Source organism: Manis javanica, chromosome 9 (genome assembly GCF_040802235.1).
Source record: "Manis javanica isolate MJ-LG chromosome 9, MJ_LKY, whole genome shotgun sequence".
Lineage (NCBI taxonomy): Eukaryota > Metazoa > Chordata > Mammalia > Pholidota > Manidae > Manis > Manis javanica.
The window spans coordinates 74,573,191-74,597,118 of record NC_133164.1 but is presented as its reverse complement, the minus strand read 5'-3'; the positions used below and the strand labels follow the sequence as shown (position 1 = coordinate 74,597,118).

The window sequence follows — 23,928 nt, the reverse complement described above, 5'->3', positions numbered from 1 at the left end:
TAGCAAGTAACATAAAGTATCTCTATTTCAATTTTGTTTCTGAACATGAAATGAGATACATTTTTCCTTATTTATGTTATAACCAAACCAACTGGTTTGATTTTTAGAGAAATGAGTATTGGGAGAAACCAGTTATTTTGATAATGTCACATTACTTGCCTGAGGCTTTTATTGCCCAAAACATCAAATAATTCCAAAGTTCTGCTGCCTTTCTTTAGTTTCCAGCATTACATCCATTTAACTGTGGCCCTTGAGTTTGGTAGGAATAAAAGTTGAATACGCTAGAAACTATGTCAGCTCTTCAGATAAAATTGGTTACTGGGATGGTGTTACAGAGAAACCCAGAGTCTTCCCTTGGAAGCTGGGCTTTCCAGAGCTGTGTGAGCCCACTGGGGTCTGGATGTCAGCCCCACCTCTGGTTAGGTGGCTACCATCACATGGTTCCACTACACGCAGGGCTGGAGCTCTCTGGAATCAGAGGCTTCCCTTTTTGTAGGAAAACTGTAGGTATTGAATGTTTTTTGAAGACGCTTTTACCATCTGGCAATAGAACCAGCTATTAAGCCTGTGTCTGACATGAGCCATGGCTTTTTAGTTTCTAAAGAGTAGGTGACTGCCTCCAGCACACCCATCCTCCGAGGATGGGGTGGACATGCTTTGGTGGGAGCTAACTGCGGGGTTTCTCTGGTATGAGCTTTACTTTTTTCCTGAAAAGTCTTCCCTAGCAGATCTCCATCTCTGGCTGAGCTTTAGTGAATGCTCGATAGATTAAGAACAAATTTTTCACAAGTTCTGTTACAACTTCAGTATCCAAAGGAGAGGCAAGGCTGTTCCTGTGGCTTTGGTGGCTCATGGGAGCACCCTTTGTGAGCCAGCTGTTAGACTGTAGGTATGCAGGGGTGAACCTGGGTACATCATGTGGCTGCTGAGGCTCAGTTTTCTCACCTGTGAAATGTGGACGCTGATACCTGCCTCCAAAGATTGAACCAGAGAGCAGATGTGAGGCTCTCAGTGTGGGCCTGGTGCCACTTCTTCCACAGTTGCTATCACTGCTGGATTGCAGAGTCCCTTGGGGGGACCCCTGGGGAAGGCTGGAATTGGGAACACTGGCTTCATTAACAGAACCTATTTTTTTAGAGGGGGTATTTAAAAAAATTTTAATCATCACTAGTAAAAGTTGACTACCAATGATAAGAGACAATAATGAGTACTCAGTATTGACTTGGATTTCTAGCCTTGACTACTCAAGTTCTATGCTTGTGTTTCAGCTGTTAGAGGACAGTTTGCTCAGGGCAGGGCTTGGCAAACTAGAGCCTGTGAGCTAAGTATAGTGTTTTCGGTTTTAAAGGGTTATAAATAAAACCCTCACTCACAAGAGTATGTGATAGAGACCACATGAGGCCCACCAGACCTAAAATATTTACTGTCTGGCCCTTATTGTCCACCCCTTTCTTAGAGATTCCACTGCATCTCTCAGTCAACATAAGTAAAACTAAATTTGTTCCCTCCATCCAACTGCTTTTCTTTCCCCCATTTCTAATTAGTGCTACTTCCATTTCCCAAATTCAAAACCTCAGTTATTTAAGACCCCTTCCTCCTGCTCTTTCTCTCTGTAGCTGTTAGGAAACCAAACATTCCTTTAACTGGCCTTGGATCGGTTCTTTGTCTTCTCATTGTCACTGTCCCCTTCTACTTTGAGTGCTCACCACTTGGGCTAGCCAGTTTCCAAGTCAGCCTCCAAGGGGGCTTTCTCCTGGTGACCATGCCCTCACATGCAGCAGGGCTGACCTGCGTGACCAACGGGTTACTGCAGAATATCCCATCATGCTGTGCAACTTCCCAGGACAGGTCATAAAAGATCTTGAGCCTTGCCCCTTGCTTTCTTCTGCATCACTGCTCTGGGGCCAGCCAGCTGCCATGTTGTGAGGACAGTGGAGAAGCCTGGCAGTGAGGTCCACGTGGCTAGGAGCTGTGTGAGCAAGCCATTTGGGAGCAGATCCTCTAGCCTTCATTCAGTGAAATGAAGCCTTCAACTAACTCCAGCTCCAGATGATACCCTGACTGCAACCTCATGAGAGCAGCCAGGCTCGAAACACCCAGCTAAAGCTGCCCCTGACTTTCTGACCCACAGAAACTTGTGAGATATTTTCTTAACATGTCAAGCCACAATGTTATGGAGTAACTTATTGCACATCAACAGATAACCAGTACTTCACCTTAAACTGAATTTGTACAATCACCTCCTAACTGGTCTCCCTTCCATTCTGTTCCACTTCTTGTTGTCAAATTACTCCAAAATAATCTTGTTATAACTTGATTAAAAAGCTAGAGAGGTTTCTCATTCCTTTTTGGAAAAAGTCAACACTAAGGCCTAGGCAGTGGAATTATTCTGATGCAGGTGGGCATCAAGTTACACTTTGAGAAATACTGGGTTCTTTCTTTCCTCTGAGCCCACTTTAAAATCTGCTTCCATGAAAGCCATCCTTGACTGACAGTAGCTCACAGTTTACTATACATTTCTAGAGTTTATATTGCATTGGACAATTTTTTAAAACTATTCACCTATGTATCGGACCAGTTTAAAGTTCCCCAGGAGCCAAGGCCAGAAGTTCTACTTTGCATCACAGTTCTGGGCATTAAGTGCTTTGGTGACTCTGGATTTCGAAGATAGGAAGAGCAGCTGGAAATGCAGCAAGGTTACGAGCACACCTTTGGAACTGGAGCTCTGCCACGCTAGTGGTGTGACCTTGTGCAAATGACAACCTTGCCTTTCCTGTTTCCCACCTGGAAAAGAAGGTATTAATAGTATGTACTTCACAGTTGGTATTGAAGGAGATAATGGGGCTGATAACAAGCAAGTGTTCAAAAACTGGTAGCTATTATTTACTGAAAATCAGCAACATATTCTTAAAATTATATACTAAAAGTAACACACAGCAGAGTATCCAACACCATAAAGCTTATTTTTACTTTTATTATTCTTAGCCAAACTGTTTTATGACAAATGTGAAATAGCTTAATATTTTTATTTCAGTCCAGTTGGCCCATAAATTTTAATCAAAATGTTACAATTGCTAGTAGGAGTTAACTACCATACTATAAAAGAGGCAAGTATAAAAGGTTGAGTACCAACTCAGTACTGATAACTGAATCCTTTGCATTTATATAGCAGTTTTGATTATAAGCCTCGAGGGTCTTTGTACTTCTGTGTATCAACTGTTAATGGAAAAAAGCTGCGTCAGGGAGGCAGGGCTGTGCCCGGTGATTCCACCCAGTAGCTCTAGAAGCAGAGACACCAGAGAGGAAGGTGTGATGAGTGGTGCTTACAAGAGTATGGCAGGAAACCCAGACTGGCAAGTAGGGTTTCTGCAAACTCCAGTATAAATAAATAATGAATGGCATGAGCTGCTGACTGAAGCTTCTCCATCCTCATTAGCTACTTCAGGGCCACAGTGATTTGTTCACTTAGAGGAAAGACACAGGTGCTGTACATGGCATTTCTGTTAATGAGCAGATAACTCACTTTGATTGTTTTGAAGATATTTTGATGGTTCCATCTTTGTATTTCTCATTTCCATATTGAACTTGCTTGCTTGTTCACTAATTCACTCCACAAACATTTATTGAGCACTTGTTGCATGCCAGGTTATTTTTTTCAGAAATTGGGGATATGGAAGTGAAGAAATCTGATGAAGATCCTTGCCTTCATGAAACACTGTAGTAGGCTGTTAGATATTAAGTGCACAGAGAAAAAGAAGGTGCAGAAGAGAGTAGGGAGGAGTAGGAAGGGTTGCTGAGAGACATGTGGGCTAAGAGGCTATTTAAGGGAAGGGAGAGTAGGCACATTCTGTGGAGCTACAGGAGACACAACCAGGGAGTAAACAATGGGGGTAAACTAGATGAGGGCTGAACTTCCAAATGGTTAAACCTGTTCAAAGACAGAATTTCATAGAAAATAAGTCTGCTTGGTCCAGGACATGTTTAAACAAAGCCAAGAGCTTGCCATTGGAGAGGGTAGACGGAATGTCTTCTTGGATTACTTTCAGCTCTGAAAGTCGATAGTAGAGATCAAACTAGGTAGGGAAGACAGCCAGACAGTGATGGGGTCTACAGTACAGAGGGCCAAAAAATATGCTTCCTGGCTGGGGACCCATTACTGCTCCGGAAGGTGTATGTATTGGGGACTCCCTGTGACCATGGTAACTGATTCTTAGAACAAGCTGGATAAGATTTGTCTGTTCTCTTGTTTCCTTTTAATGGAGAAGATAAGTCTGTTATATGTAGTTGCCCCTACAGCTACTTGCTTATCTTTACATCTCCAACAGGAATACACATCATTCCTGTGGACAAAGACTTGCCCAGACATGGCCTTTCCATCATGCAAGGTTGGGATATGAATCACCAGTAACTGAATGTTGCTGATGCAAAACAGCTGGTGCAAAGGTGTTGGTTGTTTTTTGTCTATTTTTTAGCATATGTCAACTCATGTTTCTGAAATTTTCTTTTTAATTTTGGGAGATGATCTCAGGGTCTTTTATTGAGGTATAACTGACATATAACAAGAACTCAGAGTCTTTGCAGCAATCACTAACACTGAATTTTTGCCTTTGCCTAACCCAGTTTCAAACAAATGCAGCATTTTTGGATAGTTTGTGCTCATGTAATATACATAATCAAATTATCATCAACACAGAGAAATATTGCCCAGAAACTATCAGTCATTTCACACTTCACTTTGGTGAAAGACTTAGCTTGGTTGCACAAAGGTTTTTCTCAATTTCTTACTATGGTTGGCTAGGTTTTCAATTATTCACTGGTCATTACCTATGTAGCATTTGTTTGGGTTGATCCAGTGTGTTGAATTCCACTTCTGGTTAAAAAGAACCTTAGCTACCACCTCATCTAACACTCTTGCTTAAAAATACAAGAAACGGAAATATAGAAATGTTAAGGAATGTTCCCAATGTTAGGCAGCCATTTTGCTGCCAAGCTGAGGCATAGTTAGAACCACTTCAGATACTTGAAGCCAGGTACTGCTGAAAGAATCTGCTTTGCTAATTACAGACTAGTTCTTGTTCAGTTATCAAGATAAAAGCTCCATGGTCCTGAAAAATTATTTTTGCTAGTGAGTACCATTGTAGAATAGAGAGAGGTCCAGTTCTTAGTATGAAGGAGGTGCATCTACTATTGGCCACAACAGGAGTCACTTGGAGGTGGGAGTGTCTAGCCAATTATGCCCATTGTGCTTAGTCCAAGCTTATATTCTGTGAATCTGACTCTTGAAATGACCTTGAGATTGTGGTAGGATGACTTGAGGCACTTTTATCTCAAGTCATGTTCCCTTCCTTGGCAGGCAAACTGAAATCTTGGGCTTCTTTTCTCTAAGACACTTAGATCTAGGTGTCTAAGATCAAAGTTCCTTCCTTTTAAAGGAATCTACTCTATTTTCTGTTTACACATTAGGCTCTACACTGCAACAGCTACATTGTTCAGATTTACCTGTGCAGAATCTTGCTGTTCCTTCTTTCTCTTTCTCTCACATGCTTTCCTACAGCTTCTATATATTTGGTCAGGAACTTGACATTCAGGTTAGCTCTACAGAAATCCTCAATTCATCTTAGGCATTTCTACTCTTCTAAACACTAATGCCCATGGGAGAAGTTGGGATGTGATATCCTCTGCTGTGTCACTCTCGGGAAAAAGACCAGGGGGAAGGTAGGCCAGGAACCAACATAATTTATGCAGAAAAAAAGGAACACCGAAGCAAAGAAGAATATACAGAAGGGCAAACTTCAAGTGAACATTCTTGCTCAAGGGTGTTCCTTCTTGTGAACACACCCAAGGAGAGAGAGTTCCAGCTTTTCTACAATTCACAGATGATCAGATTCATTAGAGCAGCATTCCTACTGCAGGACAGGGTGGCAAAAGAAATCTGAGCGCCGATTTCTGTCCAACATGGCATAGGTTTAAACGTCCAGATGATTCTTCAGCCACAGACATAAGGAACCTTTCTTTTTTCTTAAATAAGGAACCTTCTAATGCCCACTTTTCAAAGAGCTGTGTTCTGATAGTTCTGAAGACCTTTTATCTCCACTACTTCAATAATATTTGAGTGGCTCTGACTTTGCCACCAGCATCAAAATCCAACAGCAGACAGCTCCAGAATTTTGCTGCACAGTGAGATCTATTCTAAATAAATTATACATCATATACATTTTAATGGAATGAGCCAGAATAATTGTGCCAATTCAGTCTGCCAGGTAATTGGCACCTGAATGTTCACTTAGTATAGGAAGTTATATATTAAGTAGTTCTTTGCTCATAACTTTTTTGGGGGGGCAAAAGAGGATGTTTCTAGACATGAACCTTTGGCTGACATGAAAGAAGAAACATACCCTTTGTGAGAATTATAATGAATATCTGTGTGTGTACACCCACACATTCTGCAGAGAGAGCAGAACTGGAGTCTTTAAACACAGCACATGCCTAATCAGGCCCTTTCCTAAAAAGAGATCTCTTTATAAAATTCTAGGCTATGATGATTTACAACTGTGTATTATTTTCTCCACTGGGAAGGAAAAAGAAAGATACAGTTAAATAAGGGGTACCCAAAGCTTTCCTCTTTATAGTATACAAATTTTCTGTGTCTCTGTCGTTCAGGAGGCACAAGGCGCTCTGACATGGACTGAGCAAGTCAGTGAACATTTGCACTATGAGTTAAGACACACACAAAAATGTCTTGTTATACACTATCACAGAGAAACTTCAGTGGAAGGGGATCCTGAACTATGTCTAGCAAATATGGGAACAGCCTGTATAAATGAATTAATACCAAACTCTGTATCATGTAATATTTAAGATCTATAAACATATTAAATGGTATTTCTTAATGATACTCTCTTAAATGATACTCTGTGTAGTTAACATAAGATCATAGGAATTTTCCTAATAAGTTCATTCTGGGTTTAATCTTCGTAATTTTTCTCAAACAATTTAAGTGCTACAATAAGAAATTTGCCTTATCATGGGATATGTCAGGAATTCTATTTAGAAAAAAATGTATAAAACTTTTCTTTCTATACATAATTTATCTCCATATATGATGTGACTTCTTATATAATAAAATGTCATATACTTCTTATAGAAATTTAAGTTTCTACCCTGTTGAGGTAAAAAAGGAGTCATGATGGCTTCATTTTTATTTATTTTTCCAGTGTGGTCTCTGTTATATTGTATTTCTCAAACTGACTGTAACCTGCTGATGATAAAAGTATACTACCTTCTGAACTTAGGTGGTTTCTGACAGCTTGTTACCAAAAGACATCACGATTTTACAACAGGAACTCAACACAAAGGTATGATGGAAAGCCATTTTATTTTTCCCTAGATAAATTTAAAATAAAATACTGTAATGGAAAACATTTAGTACCATCATGTCACCCTGAATGCCAGCAATAGCGTGGCTTTTATGCACACAAAAGCCCGGTCAAAGTCTAGTCAGTGTACACATTTATCCATGGCCTGTCAACAGTTTTGCATGTACAAAATTTTCTGCTATGTTGCTTTAGCAAATAGCAACATAATTTAAAACTTTCATGTCTCCTATGTGAAACCCAAAATCCAGTCCCATACTTACTAATACAGTTAGAAAAGTAAAAGCCTTTAAAAATTCATGGTATGAGTTCACGGTGGCTGATCACATAATTTCTTCAAATGTAAGATCACTTTTAAAATTCCTACATAAAAACCTTCTGGTTTAATTTGAAAGGCTTAAGACTTGAAATCTAGTAAGACTGTTAAATCAATGTACATATCAATTATTTAATTCTTTCTTGCCTTGGGAGAGCTAATTCCCACTGCCCAATAAATGAATGCCCTTCAAATATTAATAAATATATTACAGTATTTACAGGCATTCTTACCAATTCTGACATTGATAGGAAGTTATCCTGTGGGAAAAGAAACAGATCTCCCACAGGGTGAGTTCATGAGGTCTGGGACAAAAGGAGCAGGTGCTGGGGTCTGGAGGGAGTTAGGGGAGCGGGCATGTGAGCAGGGAGGGCTGCTGAGCTGTACACACGAGCTCTAAGACACTTTGGGCTCCAACTGAGACCAACTGGCCAACAACATTTTTGTTGTTGGATCAGAAGTAAATGCTGAATAGTCAGAAACAAGGACAAAGAAGAATACTGTGAAGGTATGTTATTTCAGTGGTTAAAAAGAGGAAAATGGGCCAAAGGTTTGTAGGCCAAGTAGGCCAAGGATTGTAAAACCACACGCCATAAGCTATTAGTGAATTGTCCCTGGAAATTACCTAATTTACTTGAGATGTTGGGTACATGTCATGGATAAGGGAGGGTTAAATGCAAGAAATTGTTCTGGCAACAAAAAGTGGTGGTAATTTGATTTCTGTAATTGTAACTTGTGTGATGGTCCCTTTTCTTATACTTGTCTGCAAATTGCCTCATGTAGACTTGCCATCCACTTGACCTCTTTAATGCACTTGGCAAACTTCCTTAATGCTACTGAAGGATTAAGACCTCTGGTAAGAGGTGATCGTAATGCCCAAATCCATCTATATAGTATCATAAACCTGAAGAAGTGAAGTTAAAGATTGAGACATGCTAGACATTTGCTTGTGAATGTAGATGAAATTTCTCATTTTGGGGGGTTAATTTCTTATGTTTTAATAACAGCAAACTAGTCATTATTTTTAAAAGCACACTATTCTAGGTCATGTCTACATACATATGCAAATACTGTTCCTTCTCCCTTGTGCCCTTCCGGGTAGTGGTTTAGAGGTTCAAGATTGGGGCTTTCAAAGGTGTGGCTCCCACCAAATCATCTGGGTTAGAGAGTTTTAATCATCCTTTGGAAAATTATACAAATGAATTCACCCAATATCATGTCAAACCTCTTAAATAAGAGTCTTTAAAATAATTTAAACATTTGCATAACCAGTAAGGGTTCTCAGGTGGCCCACTTTTACATGCAAATACAGATGAACTGTTAACATCATTATCTTAATCAAGTGGTAAAGTTTATTTCATAAGTAATTTTAAGCCGTTTACTAAAATTATAAATTTCAATCCATTAAAAACTACTACCAGAGCAGTTTTGAGGTATTAATGTTATTACATTTTGATGTGGTATGAACTGCCACTACCATGCCTTTTATTAAACGGTGGTATTGTAGTGTTGACTACAGATATGTCCTACAGCTTTTAGGAAACTATTGTGCATGTGTATTAATTGATTTTTCCAAACATTAATGGCAATTTGGTTGATTAGTCATTTCTAAGTATACAAAAGTAATAAAGTATAGCCTGGGCCAAAGAAGCTGAGATGCTTCAGGTATACAATGCCACCCTCCAACCTACCGATATTCAAAAGCCACCCTACTCACGTGAGTCATTCACAAGGAAAACTTGTGCAAAAAGCATCCAAAAAGCCCATCAGATTAATTTTCTTCTTATTTTAAGAGAACTAGAGAATGTTTCCTCTTTTAAAATTCATTTATAAAAATAAATTTCAGTTTGAGACCTAAGGTACCAAATTGTGGCTTAATTTAGTTGTGATGGCAAGACCATAAAGTTATGAAAAATGTACTGAAAATGTATGAGTTCAAGCTCATCTCCCACAGTGTGGCCAACAGCTGGCCCCCCATGTTGTCACAACCCCCTCCTTGTTAATCAAAATACACTCAACTTCTTAACAAACTTTGGCCTGTCTTTGTCCTGAAACTCCCACAAAACTTTAATTCTTAGACCTTCATTATAAAACTACAAGTAACCATAACACATTCAAAATAGGAAATGAAAACCTGTGTCCTGCTCAGGAGACACTGATCCATTGCACTGGGGCAAAGATAGCAGCTCAGAGGAAACGGCCACCCACTTGGCTGGCTGTACAGCTTATTCAGATGTTTTGCACTAGAATGTAGGCATAAAGTCCCTCCTGTAGTTTTCATCTCAGAGCAACAGTAATTTAAAATCAGTGTGATAGTATGAGAAAATCCTTTTAGGTTTTGTGCTGTGAGATGATGACAAACACCTGGCCCCAAATCCAGGTATCTGGTGTGTGGCTAGGCTCTGGATCACTATTTACGTTACAGGGACACTGTCAGGTGGAAGTGCCAATATGACTTACTGCTTACAACTGTGCTAACATCAACACCTTTGTTAGGCTGATTCTCACATGAGAAGCTTTTGCCTTAGTCAGAAAATTATTTGGGAAACAGTAAGGAACTGAACTAAGGACAAAGTTTCTGGCCTCCATATACCACACACACACAAAAGCGAAGTTTCAAACTATTGTTCTCTCTCAGTGTAAATGAGCAATCGGCTGACCTGTCACATATCACCAATTGGTACGAACATAGCATTCAGTCTATGGAACAATGCGATGCAGCAAAAACCTGATCTAATGCAAATTCAAGCCTGTTAACTAACACCACAGCCAGGAAAGACAGTCCAGCTCAGTGTTCTCCCGTGCTAATGCTGACTCTGAACACAAAAACAACTGAAAGGCACGGGGCTCATATTTCATTGATAGTCCTCTCCGAAGGGCAGTATTCCGAGGGACCTGGAGAGGACATATAGAAAGACTGTGTTTTCTTTTTTAATCGGGCTCTCTTGTTGGCCAACAACAGGCTGTGCTGGCTTGAACTGATGATTTCTGAAATAAACTTTTTGCAGTCTACACACACCTCCATAGTACTCCAGTCCTCCATTAACTCTTTTGGAAGTTGTAGTTCTTCACTGGATTTGTCCACACACTTAGATTTTGAGGAGAACCTGGGAAAAAACAAAACATTTAAAACATCTAGTATTACTTATAGTTCTACTGTAATACTAAGAAAATACATGCGAAAAATGTAACTTGTTAAAGCATTATGGAATGGGTGAGCCATTTAGTCATTATCATGCTCTTCCAAAGAAGAATTTCTAATTGGAAACAAGGTTAAAAAAAAAAGGCACAAGGATTCAGATGGCAGCGTGAGAGGTAAGACAGAGAATTCCTCCCAAAACCACATACAGCATGAAAATATAGTTAATACAACTGGGCCTAAAACAGCAACAGGAAAGAAGGCTGCACCAGACTGCATACAGACCTCATGAACACAGCAGACCTCACGAAACAGGTTAAGTATGAAAGCCTTGATCCAGCGGGACCTGAGCCCTTCCCCCACCCCTGCTCACTGGGAGGAGGAAGAGAAACGGAGTGGGGAGAGGGTGGAAGCTTGGGACTGCTGAACACCCAGCCCTGGAGATCTGCTTTGGAGCACAAACCTACATTGTGTGGTGCTCTGGAGGTTGCTGGGGTTGGGGTGCTGGGATAGGTGGAGTGCCTAAAAGACTGGGATTCTGGCTGTTTGTGGAGGATAGGGATCTACATCCAGCCGCTCTGGGACAAAGGAAAGGCAGGCGGTCTGAGAGGCTTCCCAGCACCGAGATGGCTGCCGAAGGGCTGGGGTTTGCACGGGGCTTGCTGCGTGGGAGAAGGGATAGGTGGACAAGGTTGTCTGGGCTCACTCTGCTCAGCAGGTTGAGAATTTTGAGGAGCTTCAGGCAGCCCATCCCCGTGGCTGCCTACTCAGCTCCGAGGCCCTCCACTGTGACACACAGCCTGCTGCACTTTCCTACTGGCCTGCCAGCACCTGCTTGCAAACAGGCAGTCACAGCACTGGCATCAGGCCAGCTGGAGGGGGTGCCTGCCTGCAACAGCTAGAGACGCCAAGCACAGAGGCTTATACCTGTGTGCTCAGCCCACTGGCTCTGATACTGGAGACAGGCACTACAGCTGAGAATCAGGAAACAGCTCTTTCCTGCCCCCAGACACCAGTGCTGCTCCCCTACGACCCCCAACCTCACTCTAGGGGCTGAGCAGCTCCAGAGACTGGAGCTTCTGGGCACCAGAGGGCACCACATAGAATTATGAATTGTCAAAGAAACCTGGTTCAGACCAAAATATCAAAAACCCCAGAAAAAGGACCACATGGAACTGAAAACACCAAATCTTCCTGAGAGTTTAAAATAAAAATCATAAACATGCTCATGGAGGTACAGAAACATATTCAAGAACTCAGGGACAAATTTAAGATGGAGATCCAATCATTAAGAAATTCCATATCTGAAATGAGACATACAATGGAGGGATTTAAAAGCAGACTAGATGTAGTAGAAGAGATGGTAAGTAGGATAGAAATTAGAGAAGAGGAATACAAAGAAGCTGGGGCACAGAGAGAAAAAAGTATCTCTAAGAATGAAAGAATATTGAGAGAATGGTGTGACCAATCCAAACGGAAAAATATCCACATTATAGGGATACCAGAAGAAGAGAGAAAAAGGGATAGAAAGTGTTATTGAGGAGGTAATTACTGAAAACTTCCCCAATATGGGGAAGGAGATAGTCTTTCAAGCCATGGAGGTGCACAGATCTCTGAACACAAGGGACCCAAGGAAGACAACACCAAGACATATAATAATTAAAATGGCAAAGATCAAGGATAAAGACAGACTTTTAAAAGCAGCTAGAGAGAGAAAAAAGATCACCTACAAAGGAAAACCCATCAGGCTATCATCAGATTTGTCAATAGAAACCTTACAGGCCACAAGGGAGTGGAATGATATATTTAAGGCAATGAAGCAGAAGGGCCTCGAACCAAGAATACTCTACCTGGCAAGGTTATTATTTAAATTTGAAGGAGGGATTAAACAATTTTCAGATAAGCAAAAGCTGAGAGAATTTACTGCCTACAAACCACCTCTACAGTGGATTTTGGAGGGACTGCTATAGATGGAAGTATTCCTAAGGCTAAATAGATGTCACCAGGGGAAATAAAAGCACAGCAAAGTAGAACAATTACAAAGCAGATGCAAAATCACATCAACAACCCCAAAAGTCAATCAAGGGATAGACAAAGAGTACAGAATATGATATCTAAGATACAAAGAATGGAGGAGGAAGAAAAGGATGAAAAACAAAAAAAAGAACCTTTAGGTTGTGTTTGTAATAGCATACAAAGTGAGCTAAATTAGACTGTTAGACAGTAAGGGAATTACCCTTCAACCTCTGGTAACCACGAATCTAAAGCCTGTAATGGCAATAAGTACGTATCTATCGGTAATCACCCTAAATGTAAACAGTTTGAACGCACCAATCAGAAGACATAGAGTCACTGAATAGAGTCTAAAAAAACAAGACCCATCTATATGCTGCCTACAAGAGACTCACTTCAACCCAAAGACATACACAGACTGAAAGCGAAGGGATGTAAAAAGATATTTCATGCAACTAATAGGGAGAAAAAAGCAGGAGTTGCAGTACTTGTATCAGACAAAATAGACTTCAAAAGAAAGAAAGTAACAAGAGACAAAGGAGGACATTACATAATGATAAAGGGGTCAGTGCAACAAGTGGATATAACTATTATAAATATCTATGAACCCAACCCAGGATCACCTACATATGTAAAACAAATACTAACAGAATTAAAGGGGGAAATAGAATGCAATGCATTCATTTTAGGAGGCTTCAACACACCACTCACTCCAAAGAGACAGATCAATCAGACAGAAAATAAGTAAAGGGACAGAGGCACTGAACAATATATTAGAACAGATGGACCTAATGGACATTTACAGAACACTTCATCTAAAAGCAACAGGATACATGTTCTTCTCAAGTGTACATGGAACATTCTCAAGAATAGATCATATACTAGGCCACAAAAAGAGCCTCAGTAAACTAAAAAAGACTGAAATTGTACAAACCGGCTTCTCAGATCACAAAGGTATGAAACTAGAAATAAATTACATAAAGAAAATGAAAAGCCCACTAACACATGGAGGCTTAATAACATGTTTCTAAATAATCAATGGATCAATGACCAAATAAAAACAGAGATCAAGCAATGTATGGAGATAAATGACAACAATAATTCAATACTGCAAAATCTGTGGGATGTACTGAAGGCCATGCTAAAAGGGAAGTATATTGCAATACAGGCCTACCTCAGGAAAGAACAATCCCAAATGGACAAGCTAAACTCACAATTAATGAAACTAGAAACGGAAGAATAAATTAGGCCCAAATGTAAACAGTTTGAATGCACCAACCAAAAGACATATAGTCACTGAATGGATAAAAAAACAAGACCCATCTATATGCTGCCTACAAGAGACTCACTTCAAACCCAAAGACATACACAGACTGAAAGTGAAGGGATATGAAAAGATATTTCATGCAACTAATAGGGAGAAATCAGTAGAAGGAGGGACATAATAAAGATTAGAGCAGAAATAAATAAAATTGAGAAGAATAAAACAATAAGAAGAATCAATGAAAGCAAGGGATGGTTCTTTGAGAAAAATAAACAAAATAGATAAACCCCTAGCCAGACTTATCAAGAAAAAAAGAGAGATCTACATACATAAACAGAATCAGAAATGAGAAAGGAAAAATCAGTACAGACACCACAGAAATACAAAGAATTATGAGACAATACTATGAAAAATTATATGGCAACAAACTGGATAACCTAAAAGAAATGGACAACTTTCTAGCAAAATACAACCTTCCAAGGCTGACCCAGGAAGAAACAGAACATCCGAACATACCAATTACCAGCAAAGAAATTGAATTCGTAATAAAAAAACTACCTAAGAACAAAACTCCTGGACCAGATAGTTTCACTGCTGAATTTCATCAAACATTTAGTGAAGATCTAATACCCATCTTCCTTAAAGTTTTCCAAAAAGTAGAAGAGTAGGGAATACATCCAAACTCATTCTACGAGGCCAACATCACTCTAATACAAAAACCAGGCAAAGACACCACAAAAAAAGAAAATTACAGACCAGTATCCCTGATGAACATAGATGCAAAAATACTCAACAAAATATTAGCAAACCGAATTCAAAAAGATCATCCATCATGATCAAGTGGGATTCATCCCAGGGATGCAAGGATGGTACAACATTAGAAAATCCATCAATATCATCCACCGCATCAACAAAAAGGACAAAAACCACATGATCATCTGCATAGATGCTGAAAAAGCATTTGACAAAATTCAACATCCATTCATGATAAAAACTCTCAACAAAATAGGTACAGAGGGCAAATACCTCAACATATTAAAGGCCTTATATGAAAAACCCACAGGCAACATCATACTTAACAGCAAGAAGCTGAAAGCTTTTCCTCTAAGATCAGGAACAAGACAAGGATGCCCACTTTACCCAATTTTATTCAACATAGTACTGGAGGCCCTGTCCATGGCAATCAGACAGCACAAAGAAATAAAAGGCATCCAGATTGGTAAGAAAGAAGTCAAACTGTCCCTGCTGAAGATGACATGATATTGTATATAAAAAACCCTAAAGAATCCACTTCATAACTACTAGATCTAATATCTGAATACAGCAAAGTTACGGGATAGAAAATTAATGTACAGAAATCTGTAGCATTCCTATACACTAACGGTGAACTACAGAAAGAGAAATCAGGAAAACAATTCTGTTCACAATTGCATCAAAAAAGAATAAAATACCTAGGAATAAAGATAACCAAGGAAGTCAAAGACCTAGACTCTGAAAATGAGAAGACACTCATGAGAGAAATTAAGGAAGATACCAATAAATGGAAACACATCCCATGCTCATGGATAGGAAGAATTAATATTGTCAAAATGGCCATCCTGCCTAAAGCAATCTACAGATTCAGTGCAATCCCTATCAAAATACCAACAGCATTCTTCAACGAACTAGAGCAAGTAGTTCTAAAATTCATATGGAACCACCAAAGACCCTGAATAGCCAAAGCAATCCTGAGAAGGAAATATAAAGCAGGGGCCATTACACACCCTGATTTCAAGTTCTACTACAAAGCCATAGCAATCAAGACAATTTGGTACTGGCACAAGAACAGACCCACAGACCAATGGAACAGACTAGAGAGCCCAGATATAAACCCAAGCATATATGGTCAATTAATATATGATAAAGGAGCCATGGATATACAATGGGGAAATGACAGTCTCTTCAACAGTTGGTGCTGGCAAAACTGGACAGCTACATGTCAGAGAATGAAACTGGACCACTGTCTAACCCCATACACAAAAGTAGGATCAAAGACCTGAATATAAGTCATGAAACCATAAAACTCTTAGAAAAAAACATAGGCAAAAATCTCTTGGACATAAACATGAGCAACTTCTTCATGAACATATCTCCCTGGGCAAGGGAAACAAAAGCAAAAATGAACAAGTGGGACTATATCAAACTAAAAAGCTTCTGTATAGCAAAGGACACCATCAGTAGAACAAAAAGACATCCTACAGTATGGGAGAATATATTCATAAATGACATATCCGATAAAGTGTTGACATCCAAATTATATAAAGAGCTCATGCACCTCAACAAACAAAATGCAAATAATCCAATTAAAAAATGGGCAGAGGAGCTGAACAGGCAGTTTTCCAAAGAAGAAATTCAGATGGCCAACAGGCACATGAAAAGATGCTCCAAATCCCTAATCATCAGAGAAATGCAAATTAAAACCACAATGAGATATTACCTTACAACAGTCAGGATGACCAACATCCAAACAACCAACAACAACAAATGTTGGCGAAGATGTGGAGAAAAGGGAACCCTTCTACACTGCTGCTGGGAATGTAAAATAGTTCAACCATTGTGGAAAGTAGTATGGAGGTTCCTCAAAAAAGAAAAAATAGAAATACCATTTGACCCAGGAATTCCACTCCTAGGAATTTACCCTAAGAATGCAGGAGCCCAGTTTCAAAAAGACATATGCACCCCTATATTTATCGCAGCACTATTTACAATAGCCAAGAAATGGAAACAACCGAAGTGTCCATCAATAGATGAAAGGATAAAGAAGATTTGGTAAATATACACAATGGAATACTTTTCAGCCATAAGAAGAAAACAAATCCTACCATTTGCAACAACATGGATGGAGCTAGAGGGTATTATGCTCCGTGAAATAAGCCAGGCGGAGAAAGAGAAGTATCAAATGATTCCACTCATCTGTGGAGCATAAGAACAATGCATAACCTGAAGAAACAAAACAGCAGCAGAATCACAGAACCCAAGAATGGACTAACAGGTACTAAAGGGAAAGGGACTGGGGAGGACAGGTGGGAAGGGAGGGATAAGGAGGAAAAAGGGGCATCATTTAGCATGTATAATGTGAAGGGGGGACACAGGGAAGATAGGCAATATAACACTGAGAAGATAAGTAGTGATTCTATAGCATCTTACTACGTTGATGGACAGTGACTGTAGTGGGGTATGTGGTGGGGAGGTGATAATAGGGGAAATCCAGTAAGCATAATATTGTTCATGTAATTGTACATAAATGATAGCAAAAAAAAAAGAACAAAGAAACTGGGAAACATGTTTCATCAAGAAATAATACTCAAAACTGGTAACATGCCTTCTACAATTTTTAGAATATAGGATTTTCTGAATATTCATCTGATTACTACCTATAGAGAGTTGTGAACTTCCACAAACGAAATGAAGTACATTTCATTGTTCTCAGTGTTCTATTGATGATTCAGAAGGCCATTGAAATTCTTTCTCCAGTGACTGTGTGTCATGATTAATAAACAATAGTTAGCTTCAGACTACAGGAAACTGTTAATCTATCGACACATCCTGAAAGATTGTCTTTGGACCAGTTTTCTTGTTATTTTTGTATGCCTTCCCATCCTGAACAATTCTCTATGTTTGAGTGACTGTTTCTATGTATTCCAGAGAGCTGGAGTTAACTAAGCCAACATCATAATAAATGTTTTGGGTAACTTCTTGAAATAACTAGGAATCATCTACTCACTATTTTAAATGAAATGTGAATTTACAGTAAGTATACAGATTCACAGTAAGTATAAAACAGTAAAAAATACAGATTCACAGTAAGTGTAAAAAAGAACAATAGATTTGTTCTTCAACTGCCTTGAGCATGGATGCCAATCCACAATCAGAGGGCATCATGGACCCGGAGTGTCTCAGGGCAGAGATGGAAAGCAGCCAGGTGCAACAGTGTGGAGCAAAGGTGAATTACTGAGCTCACAGCTTCCTTGTCTCTCTGTCTGCAGAGCCATGACATGTAGGAGTAGGCAAGGTCTGGCATTTGGCACCAACCCCAGTGTCTCTCTCCAACAGGGGCAGCTGGTGCACACAACTTCAACCCTCTTGGCCCTGTCAGTGTGACCCAAGCTGGCCTGACCTCCTTTTATTTTTCTTAAGGACTAACACTAACCTTACTCTGCAGTAAATACAAATTCAGGCAACTTTTTTAAAGTTACCAGCTTTTGGCATGAAGTTTTATTTCTACCTTTATGATAGGGAAGTAAGCTAAAGTTATTATAGACCATTGCAAACACAGGATTAAATAGACTGTCTTTCAAAACTAAAGAAGAAAAGAAAGATTAGACTGTTATATGTAAGTTTTCAACTCCATTGAAAACAAGGTCAGTTTTAAAGAGGATTTTTAAAGGAACACAAAAGTCATTATTTCTAAAGTAGGAAAAAAACAAAGAAACCAAACAAAGATCAAAGTATACTTCAAGTAGCTAGTTTTTATCCCTTGACAAGTCACTTTGGGAAATACTGGAGATTGGTGCGAAAGTCAAACTATACTAAACCAACCAACCAACCCAACCCCATTGAGCCAAATCCCTACCACGTCACCACAGTTCTCAACCAGAGCATTCTTCATTTATGAAGGATGCTGTGAAGACTCAGGCCCTTCACTCACCTGGCAATGCCCCGAAGTGGCCGATGGTGGCTACTGGGTGGTTTTTCTGGCGTCATGGAACTTTCTTCTCTTTGCAAGGCAGAAGGTCCCAATGAAAAGATAGGAAGAGTGGAGTATGGCTTGGAGGGCAGCCGCATCTATTATCCCAGATAAAACTGAGAATGAGCAGTACTGTTAAAGAGCTAGAGTCATTAAAAGTAACACAAGTTATAATTTCGCCAAGCTTAGCTTACCTTATTGCAACACTGTGAGCACACCGGCCTGTATACAAAATCAGAAGTATTACTTGGCATGATATATGTATGTGAATGGAGAGAGAGAGAAGCCATTGGCTGCGTGGTTGAGAATTTCTACAATAAACTGCAAAAACTTTCTGGTTCTTCTATCAGAATATAACAAATCGATACAACTGCAGATTGCCAAAAGGACAATCACTTAACTCGTACACTGTTTCTTATAAAAGGATCAACTCATGTATGTTTGGAATTTTCTTACTTGTCTCTCTAGGGATCATGTGACAATCACATCTGTTTTTTCTGTTCAAACATGACATGTTATTATTAGAATTATCTTGGTTGTAAAAAAGAAATACATGCACAGAAACATTTTCCAGGTTTAACACCAAATAATTATTTGCTCCACTCTTTTAAACAAATCAGTATTACTAATGCTCAAGCACAGAACAGTGCGATAATAGATTGGGTCATTTCTAATATTGCTCCTGTGTAGAAAAATGATGAAACAATGAAAATAACTGGTATTTGACTATTATCATCAATTACAAAAAAACCTTACCTCTTACAGAACTGACAGGTATAAGACCAGGTGAAGAAGGAAAATCTCCTGGTTCGGCAACAAAAGCAGAGCTAAAAAAATACAAATTTAAAAGAGAAAAAAGCATTGCTAGCAGTTAATTTCCTAATTTACATGTTTGAAGACACTTTACATTTATATATTGGCGAAGTTTGGTAGACAGAAGGAAGAAGAAAATTCAGAAGCCCTGTTTTCAAATTTGGCTCTGTGATAATTACAATTTCACTCTATTTAATTATCATTTTACTTTTATGTGGTAACAAAGGCCACAGCTCTCAAGAGCCTCACCATGATGGAAGCAATCTGAAGAAGGTTCTGAAAAAGTCTCCTCTGTTTCTCAGATATGTTTTCTTTACAAATCCTTTAAAAGTGTAACAACTAAATGAGAAATGGTTTTATGAAGGCGTGCTATGATTTCTTATGATCGTTTTAAACCTTCGTTTTCGATTTCTAAGGGATTAACAAAAATAGTCCCTTTTGTGAGCAAGGCAGAAGAGGAACTGTCTATTAGATAACATGCCTTTTACTTCCTAAAATCCCCTAAAAGTCCTGTATGATCTGGTTAGCAGATAACTCCTTTGGGAGATCATAACTGTGACTGACCATTCTTCTAACCCTGCTGATCAATTAACTTTAAATAACTCTACCTTTCCTTTTTTCAGAGCAGTGTAGACATCTTTATATTGTTGGTATTTTTCCAGCTCTGCCTTCACCAGGACTTGACGAATATGCATCACTTCTTCCACAGTAAGAGCTAGGCATTCCACTGGGTAGCAGAATTCCTCCTAAAATTCAAAATTCCGCATGAGTAAGAAACTCCCAACCCCCCTTTTCTGGTATTGTAAAACTTCCCTTCAGATCACTTGATTAGTAGCTTCAGAAAAGAAAAGAGTCCCAGTGAACACTGGAGCAGACCTGGCACACTCTGGGGACCACATGATTTCTAATTACACTAAGACAACAGATGGCAGAAAACTTCTGGGGGCCATGCGTAACACTGTACCATATTGAAACTTCCATGAAATGAAAGTTCCTCACATTTGTTTTGATATTTTGCCTCAAGAATGTCTATTCCATTAAGTGGAGTTATGTATCTAAGCACTGAAATCGTCAATTTTGTTGTTCTAAACCAAATTTATGTCAGTTTTCTCTTATGATTATACAAAGACATTACTTACTGTTGCGCTGTATATTACATGCTAATAGACAAACAAAAAATGTACAACATTGGTATACTATTTTAAAAACTGGTCTGTGGTACCCAGAATAACCAGAAGAAGGTGGTTAGTAATTTATACTGAGAAGCATTACTTAGTGGTAAGTTACATCAGCACACCTTGAAAAATCCTAATGGTGTGAGTGGGACTGGAACAAGTAAATTACTGGTGTAGATTACAGCCAAAAGGCAATTTCTACAGGCTGTCCACAGTTCTCCAGGTTTCTGTTATTATTTTTAAACAACTGCTGAATGCATGGTCAGCACTGGAAAGATGTAGAGAAAATCAGAAGATTTTTGCAATAAGTAAGTAAATAAATATTAATTTTCATAATAAATTTTTATGTTGGCTGTCTTATGTTAATGGTTTCCTTAAAAACAGCTGAGGAAGATGCTGATGTAACTGATCCCACTGAATAAAGAACCTCATACCCATCTGCTGCCCATCCGGCCTCGCACTTGATTGGCGGATCTAATAGAAAGACAGAATGGTCTTGTGCATTCTCACACTGCCAGGCTTCACAAGGGCCATTGTGGTGTAGTGACACTGAAACTTAATGTCCTCAGTACACATTACAATTCACTCCCACACAACACACAATAGCATTGCCCACAGGCATTCTGGAATCAAACAAGCCACATGAGAAAGCACATGACTATGAATGCAGTCAGTTTATGGAGTTTTAACATTCAGTTCTGTCTTTCAATCAGAGAAAAACAAAAACAAATCTAGGTTGCAAATGTGACAAACATTAGCATTTACTAAAAAAAGTAGTTTGAAGAACTATGGCTTCTTATCCATACAAAATTATCTCTGTTCAAGCTAAGTTAAGGAGGGCTAAATTTGCTCAAAAATGTTTTGGAAAAAATCCTGCAATTGAATTCTTAAGATGAAGAGCTTAGTATTGGGAGGGTAGGAAGATAGTTTGTTCAGAAAGATTGTATCATTTGCTCTAAGATGTCTAGAACACTTAAAAAAAAATCACCATCACATAATTTTCTCTTTCAGTGGGAAAAAATTTCAAAGATAATGGGATTAAACTGGCATATCCAATATCTGCTTTGTTTTGCTACCCCTCCCCCCCAAGAAAAGAACTTAAGTGTCAAATGGGAACAGTGTACTGCCATTATGAAGGTTAGGCCATTAAAACTGTGTATGAGGTAATTGTTGTTGGCTACACACATCTGTATGATGGCTTTTCTCAGCTTTTAACATATTTCATAAGTTTTCCTATAGTCATTTTTATTCTTCAGTGGCATGACTGTGGTATGTTTTCTGATGGCTACCTATGTGACAAAATTTCTGAGTTTGAACCAAATAATGCATAAATCTAGCAAATAACCAGACACACACCACGTGAGATTTGTTGTACATGCCGGGAAGATGGCAAACAGGGCTTAGTTAATTAATTCACTCCACAACCAGGCTGGTCAACATTTCTGGTATACACGGGAATCCTTTTTATTTGTGGGGATATACTAGCATCCATAATAAACCTGACAGTCTACTTCCCTATCCTCAGTCATGTCACTAAAGGGCTTAGTCAAGCATACTTTCAACTTACTGCTTGGAGCCACACATAAATCTAGGACTTCATAGGATATAATAAGATATTGTGGAATTTTTTGTGTTCTTGTCTTTTTTTAAATTTCAAGCAGATTACCCTTTAATAAAACAATTTCCATCAGGTCAAATGCTAATGTTTTAATTTTGGTGCTTTCCCAAGGACAACAAAACTTTAATGCAACATTAAAGAAAAATAATAAATAGTTAATTAGAATAGTTTTCATTATTTTTTTTTCAATTGACAAAAAATATTAATTCAACATCCCCAAAGTCAAATTAAATCTGAAGAGATCTTGCTGGAATACCAATGTTCCAAATGTGAAGAGTGCTCGGGATTTAACCATGAGTGAGAGCCCTTTCCCCCATCATTACCCTGGCCTTAGTTATTCCTACCTTAGGCACTAAGTTCGTTTTCCCAGCTAGACACAGACTATGAGGACTAGATCGGCAAAATTCTAGTAACTCCCTTGCTTGTCTGTGCTTCAATGTGAGTCCCAAATATAAGAAAGGGAAGCGAAATCTGAAAGTTTTAATAAAGATAAAGATTACAGTTATGCTTTATGATATGTGCCTTTAGAACTTATTTTTATGTATGTCATTAAAATTGCTGAGTTTTTGTTGAATATTCTGGTTATATTTACCATCCAAAATGACCAGAGTTAGGCAGCACAGAAATTAGAGAGCATAATGTATAATTTGGTTTCTGAGCCACAGAAAGAATGGGAATAGCCATATTTAACATAGTATTTTTGATAATAAAAACTTTATAAGTTGTAGATATTTGAAGATTATCCAAAACAACCATTTTTTTTTTTAGTTTTTAATAAACCAAAGGAAGGCAGATTTAGATAGAAACAGCAACTATTAATTTAATTACTCTTCTTTTTTTTCAAGTTCAACTTTAAAACGCTCAGTATACAGATATCTCTGGGAGGGATTGATAATCAAAATAAAAATATAAGCATTATCTTCAGTAATAGGAGGAATGACAGGAATTAAAATGCCATCCCTGCACCTGTGTATGTACTACCCAAATGGCCAGATCTAAAATGTGAGAAAGAACAGAGATTTATCCTGTGTTTCATGACAAAGGAAGTTGTTGTATCTCATTTACATTCAGAATCTCCCTCCTAAACCAAGATGGGTAATAAAGAATAACAAAGAAACCAGCTGCTGGTCCATTTGTCAAGGATATGTTTAGTACCTAAAGGACCCTGGAGAACCTACGTGAGGTGGAACAGGCAAGGCGGCTGCCAACACTGGTCTGTAGAAGGCACTACACTGAAGGGCAGGGGAAGCACTGACATGGTCTGCTGGCTTTTTACTCCACTGGCGTTTAGAGATCATTATATTTTATTTAAAACTATATATTCTGTGTGAAAATCTCAAAAACAATAAAAAGCAGAATTATTTGAATTATTTTAAATAACCACATTAACAAAAACAAAACTTAAAATTTCTCTCCACAGTGAAGTAAAACTGGGTTGTCACAAAAACATGTAACACCTGGACCATCACAATGCAGCTTTAAGAAAGGTGC

At 38.7% G+C, this 23,928-nt stretch overlaps 1 protein-coding gene across 3 annotated transcripts in view; it reads right to left on the bottom strand.

Moving 5' to 3' along the window:
• Positions 1–7,358: 7,358 nt before the first annotated feature.
• Positions 7,359–23,928, bottom strand: part of SPIRE1 (spire type actin nucleation factor 1) — a 322,037-nt gene continuing 305,467 nt past the window's right edge. For all 3 annotated transcript variants that reach the window (XM_073212799.1, XM_037001038.2, XM_073212800.1), the window contains 5 exons: positions 20,253–20,390; positions 19,588–19,658; positions 19,026–19,053; positions 18,793–18,929; positions 7,359–10,796 (listed from right to left, as the gene is read on the bottom strand). In XM_073212799.1, the coding sequence (XP_073068900.1) occupies positions 10,538–10,796; positions 18,793–18,929; positions 19,026–19,053; positions 19,588–19,658; positions 20,253–20,390 (633 nt within the window). In that variant the 3' untranslated portion in view covers positions 7,359–10,537. The remainder of the gene's footprint in view (positions 10,797–18,792; positions 18,930–19,025; positions 19,054–19,587; positions 19,659–20,252; positions 20,391–23,928) is intronic.